Source organism: Apteryx rowi, unplaced genomic scaffold, assembly GCF_003343035.1.
Source record: "Apteryx rowi isolate R43461 unplaced genomic scaffold, aptRow1 scaffold_217, whole genome shotgun sequence".
In the NCBI taxonomy this organism is placed as follows: domain Eukaryota; kingdom Metazoa; phylum Chordata; class Aves; order Apterygiformes; family Apterygidae; genus Apteryx; species Apteryx rowi.
Window position 1 is genome coordinate 1,396,404 of NW_020448497.1, and position 5,770 is coordinate 1,402,173.

A 5,770-nucleotide genomic window follows, 5' to 3' on the forward strand; every position below is an offset into this window, starting at 1 on the left:
GCGCCGCGGCCGCCGCCTCTGGCTTTGGCTCGCGCGCTGAGGAGGTGTTGCGCGTCTGCCGAGTTCTCTGCGGTGCCGCTACGGTCGGATTTTTTCTCCGACCTGTGACAGAAAGTGGTTTGTGCGTTAGATGTGGCGGCAGCTGCCTCGCTGAGCCCTTCCGTAACGACGGAGAGGCTCGCAAGCGCCTTCAGTAACAGCTCAAAGGCCCCATGGCGTGTGGGGTGGGGTGGCAGCGGGTGTAGTTTCCAACGCTAGGGAACGCAGAGCAGAAATCGAATCCAGTGCGTGTTTTTCGTTACCCTGTCCGTGTAAAGCATCTCTGAAGTGGGTATAAAGCTCGTGCCTTAGGGCCTGCTGTTTCAGAGTTTACCACATTAATTAATTGCAGTCTGCTGCATAATTTTCTCTATTAGATGCCAGCTAGTAGCCRTGCTATGAATATTTACAGGTGGGAGCTTTGAAGCAGGGGGAAGGAAACGGCTGTTGCTCAGGTAACAGAGCTGCGAGGAAAAGGCCGTGTCCTTTACAGCACGAGGTGGCCCAGGCGCGGGTACGTACCCGCAGCCCCGCACCCTGTCTGCAGCAGGCTGCTGCTCTGCTGAGAGGTCGCAWGCCCGAAGGGAGATGTCACGGGTGAGAGGAGGCAGTAAGGAGACACCAGCCCAGCAGCGCCGAGGTCGCCGCCCTGAGAAAGCCCGGGGAGCTCTGCAGCCGAGCGCTGCCTGAAGGAGGCTGAGAGCCAGGAAGAGCCAAGCTGTATCTCTGTTCCTTTGAGCTCGCCGAAGTGCAACTTCGGAAGTATTTTGTAAATAAATGGGACTCTACTTCTTCAGCAGATTTCCTGTTAATAGGAAAACAGGGAAGGGATTTCAAGGGTTGTCTAGTGCATCTCCCTACCCGGAAGCTGGGTACTAGTCCTGCTTAGGTAGTCGACTAGCAAAATTGGTTTAACCTTCAGAGGCAAACGTTGCACGTATCTTGTAATCAAATAACACCTTTTCTATCCTAACTCCCACCACCCCTTATACAAAGTGATTGGCATTGGGAAACCCTATTGCCTAATCTTGGCCCTATTCTGTGCTCAAAGACCTATAGAGGTCTAACAGACTGTTTTTTGGATGGCACCCAGTGATTAAGTGAAGAGGACAGTCGACTTGGCTATATAAAGGTAGGGGATTGGAGGTGTGGATCCTACTATTGACTTTCTGAATCTGGACAAGCTGCTGCCTCTTTTCCACCAGTTTGCTTAAGCAAAAAAAATATATATATATATATATATATATAATTTCTGAATTTAATGGCCCCGTAATGTCTTGATGTCATCAGATTGAAAATGCCAAGCACAGTTTGAGACAGGTATGTGGCATTCATTAACTCCTGCTGGAGGCCAGGCAAAACTTGTAATTTGATAAGAATGCATTTGGAAAATGGCCATTAACAGTATTAGTAGGTGCCAATCAGCCAGCAATCACTTGTGTAGCATTAACAAGTGTGTGCTTCAGAAGCCAATTGGATTCYTGCTGGTGATGTCAGTGAAGTCCTGACTGCATGCAAAGTCCTTAGTCTGGCATATATACTGTGTTTATAAACAGACACCATGAAAATGGAATGTGGAGAGGATGTGGAAGCAGCAGGGTTGAGGTTGGAAGGAGAACGTGACACACCTGATGTTGCTATTTAAAAAAAAACTGTTATATATTTAGCTGGATTAGTTTTGAGTCCTTATAACCCTTCAGTCTGGCAAAGAGGTGTGTTCAGCTTTCACTGGAGAAGGACTGTAAGCCTAGCCTCATCATGAGGATTTCTGAGAAATTTATTCTTGCTGATTCTACAGCTTTGTTACAGGAGAACTGTGAAAAAAGCTGACAAACAGCAGATATCTGTTTGGGGAATTCATTCCTTATCCTCTCCCCTCCCTGTTTGCTTGAGCACAATATGACTCACTAAACCGCAGTCCTGCAGTGTGTATCTTCCAGCCTCACAAAGTCTCAGTGAACTTCATGCATGATTTACTCCTGATACATTGGACCATACTGTCCATGTGTTATTTCATCGGCCTGACTTCCTTTAGAAACCAGTCTAAAAATTTAAAGCGTGTGGAGGAGACTGACAGTGACAGGAGAAAAAAAAAAAGAGAGGAGACACCTATTTTAATAAACCTTCTTTACCATGGCAGAGTAGATGTAAAGGCCCCTATTATTTACTGTTCATTACATCTCTGGTCTTGCAGTGTCCTCTTCACCGCATCCCGTAGGATATGTGGCTGGCGTCTTGTGGTCCTACCATCTACTGTAGGCAAGAAGACTGAGTACCTATTCTGTCAAAGGATGCTGGAATGCTTGGTTTTGGAAAACACCAAATCCCCCCTGCCTTCCCCAGATGCTGCGTGAGGTCCTGTCCAACATCTACCACATAAGCCTTTGGTGTAAGTAGTTGTTGCATCTTTTTGTCTCACTGGCCCCATCATCTTCAGGAAGCCTGGCTGTGAAATCACATGGGTTACTCCTGTGTTGCCAATTTCCTGTGGAAATGAGATGTCCAGCATGCATATTTGGTTTCTACATGTGTACATTTTTTCTTAATAAGTTCACTTCTTTGAGATATTTCCTGTTTCTGGTTTTTCATAGCTAYTTAAGAGAGTATCAATCATATTCAAGTCTTCAAAGAGATGAAACATCCTGATTTTAATATCCAGTAATCTCCAGTGCTCTTGTGTGCAATGGATTTTGTCACTTGGTCTTATTCTAGTCATAAAGTCTGTGCTGAACACAACTAATTGCATGAACTCCCTGTGCTTGCCTTTGAGTTTTCATTTGTGATTTAAGACATCGTGATAGTTCTGGGATTTTGTTGGTTTGTTTCACCTGGTTCTTTTCTAAGAACATCATCTGCCATATCTGAACGATAGCAACTTATATGGATCTGCTTATATGGGAACTGCAGGTGTATTTCAACTGATTGATCAGATAAGCAATGCTGCAGAGTGTTTGCTTCCAAAATTGGCAGGTTCACATTTGACACAGAATGTGTATTCAGAAGCTGTAGCAGGTTTACTGGCTTGTTTCTGGTTTGTTTTTAGAGTTTGGGACTTTGAGGTGTGTTGTCTTAAATTCCTTTTATTCCAAGGCTGGAACAGTGGTGGTGAGTGGCAGGAGAGGTAACAGGAGCATATGGCTCTTGCTAAATGTGAATCTCATGCCCCTCAGGCAGGAATCACTTATTCCTTGGATGATTCATGTTTATGCATTATTTGTACACTGCACGATAATATCCATGTTTGATCCATGGCATTAGCATAATCCATGGGAAGCCTTATACATCTTGGGTAACAGCTAGCTTCTGGGAAGCACTGGTACTACCTGACTCAAAAGTTATGTGCAATTTTCATATGGGTTGAAGATAAATAAACTCTATCCCACATAAAGTTGTTTCTAACATCAGACAGGAATACCATCCTATGTCTCACCTGCAGCATTATGTAATTTAGTGTGTCTGCTTCCTGTATAGCTTTATGGTTTGCTCCATTAGGTATGTAAAAAAATGGCTCATAAGATGGAATTGTGTTTCCTCTTTCCAACAGAAACTGGAGGTTATCTAGTTGCTGGAGCCTGGGAGGAAACCTGAGTAGCAGGTATCTTCCTATAGCTCCTGGAAAAATGGATGTAGAGTTTTGGAATGCTGTGTGGCAAATGACTGTTTCCTCTTCAATTATTCACCAGAGCGATAGCAATAAAAAATTCTTAGAATATCTTCAGAAAACTGATGGGCAGGGAGGAAGAGACGACTTGTGCCAGTTGTTTAGCCCACCATGTGCTTATTAATGGCTTTTTCTATAAAATATGCATTCAAAAGTAGTTTCTAAAACAATGTAGGTGTCAGTCAGACACCTGTGAGTGTGAGAACCTGGGTGTATAGGGATGTTTCTTGCTAACAGCCCTCAAAGGGCACTAATGTTTAGTCGTCTTTTGTTTGCATTTGTGCTGATTAGATGTATGTGGCCTTTGGCATAAGTCTGGCTCTTTATCTGCAGTGAGATACTTTCACTGAATTGGTTTTGTTCAACACCAGCACCTGTTAGGAAAAAGAATGCAGATGCTAAAAAAAAATAAAAAACCCTGAATCCATGGTGTACCACCATCAAAAACCAGAGAAGGTTATCAGTATCGAAAAGTTGTCAGTAAAACTTGATTTGCTTTATAAAGGCTCTTGTACTCTGCATATCACTGTAGTATGAGAGTGCTTTTCAATAACCTGTTAAGTAACATGACTAATGTGTCACATGTTGTTTATTTCCCCTGCTCCCAGAGGAAGACATTGTGCTCCATGTACTGTTTTGGAAAGGTGTTTAATATGTTGCTATATGTTGTTAGAGGCAGGTCAAAGCAACGTGTATGGCACTTAGAGCGGAAGGTAGTAAAGTTTGAGATGATCTTTCATTCCAGAAGGAGTTTATTTCTCTATTACTCACCTGTATCCCATGATATTACATAGTGGAGTGTTAATGGGAAGTTGTATCTCCAGATGCTTCAAATTTGTAAAGCAGTTTTTGGAAGGAAGGGCCAGGAGAATATTTTTTTCTGTGATCTGTGCTGATACCAATTCTTCTCAGCAATTTTTTTCTTTAGGACTTGGAATGACAGGAACAATAAAGCATCCTTTTTTTTTTTTTTTTTTTTTTTGCAGTTGATTTTTCCTCTAAAACAATAGTGGCAAATCTTAAAGCTAGATTCTTGCCAGTGTTTCTCAAGTGAGGATGTACTGTTTGGATATTTCTCCTGAAATAACAGGGCTCTTGCTGAAGTGTGGTGTTTCTCCATGGGGTTGCAGTAAGCCCCAGCTTAGCAACCCTCACATAGGACTCTACTAAATTTCTCAGGTGTGGTCAGGGATGGTTGATGTTGGACCGAAGTTCCTACAATGTTGCCACTGCTGTGGGTGGCACGCTGTGACTCTTGTTGATGTCCTGCGTCTCCCCCTGAAAACTGACTCACGTAAGCATTTGTGAGCATCTTCTGCTCTGGGAGTTGCACAGCTTCTCGTAGGACTGTCCTTTAGTAAGCGTTCGCTTAGTCAGAACCAAAGTTACTGCRGTTGTTCTTGGCATACGTGAGTGCAGCTCTCAAATACACAAGTGTCTTCAAGTAGCCAGCTGAAGGCTTCGTCCAGTGTGACTTTGAGAGACGGTGCAAAATGCTGACGTCCCCTCCTGTAGACTTTGCGATTGTTCTCCAGCTGTTCAAGCGAGACACGCGTCCTGTACGTATTGACCTTGTGCAGAGCTGCCTTTCCCCCCACCCTTCGCATTTCTTGAGGAATTTTTCTTGTTACCTGATCTGCAAGGTGATGGACAGAGCTGTTTTCGTAGGGAGCCCTTCCGAGGCTGTGGTATTTAGCGTACGACAGGCGTGTTTTGGACGTCATGCAGCCCCCTGGGCCTGTGGCCCCGACGGGAGCCTGGGCCGTTAAGGTGACAACCGTGCTGCCGTAGTGAAGCACCTGCTCGCGTTTGATAGCGGCCGAGTGCTGCCGGAATAGCGTGCGACCGTAACGTCAGGCTTCCGGGGGAGACGGCAGGCAGGAGCGGCCGGTGCCGCTGGCCGCGGCCGTGCGGGTGTCCGCTAACGCGCGGGGCCCGAGGGCGGCGGGCGTTGCCGTGCGGGGTCGTGCCGCCCCGAGGGCCGGGCCGGGCCCCTTGTCCGTGGTGCTGCTGCCGGGGCGGGCCGGGGGAGGCGGCTCGGCTAGGGGCGGCTCGGCTCGGCTCGGCTCG

The 5,770-nt window shown here is 45.8% G+C and overlaps 1 protein-coding gene across 2 annotated transcripts in view; it reads left to right on the top strand.

Moving 5' to 3' along the window:
* Window positions 1-942: 942 nt before the first annotated feature.
* ADAM9 (ADAM metallopeptidase domain 9) overlaps window positions 943-5,770 on the top strand; it is a 38,752-nt gene continuing 33,924 nt past the window's right edge. Inside the window, exons 1-2 of one of the 2 annotated variants that reach the window (XM_026064476.1) lie at window positions 943-1,171; window positions 2,234-2,428. In XM_026064476.1, coding sequence (XP_025920261.1) covers window positions 2,383-2,428 — 46 coding nt within the window. In that variant the 5' untranslated portion in view covers window positions 943-1,171; window positions 2,234-2,382. Of the gene's footprint in view, window positions 1,172-2,151; window positions 2,429-5,770 lie in introns of those variants that run through there. The other variant, XM_026064477.1, reaches the window with a different exon arrangement.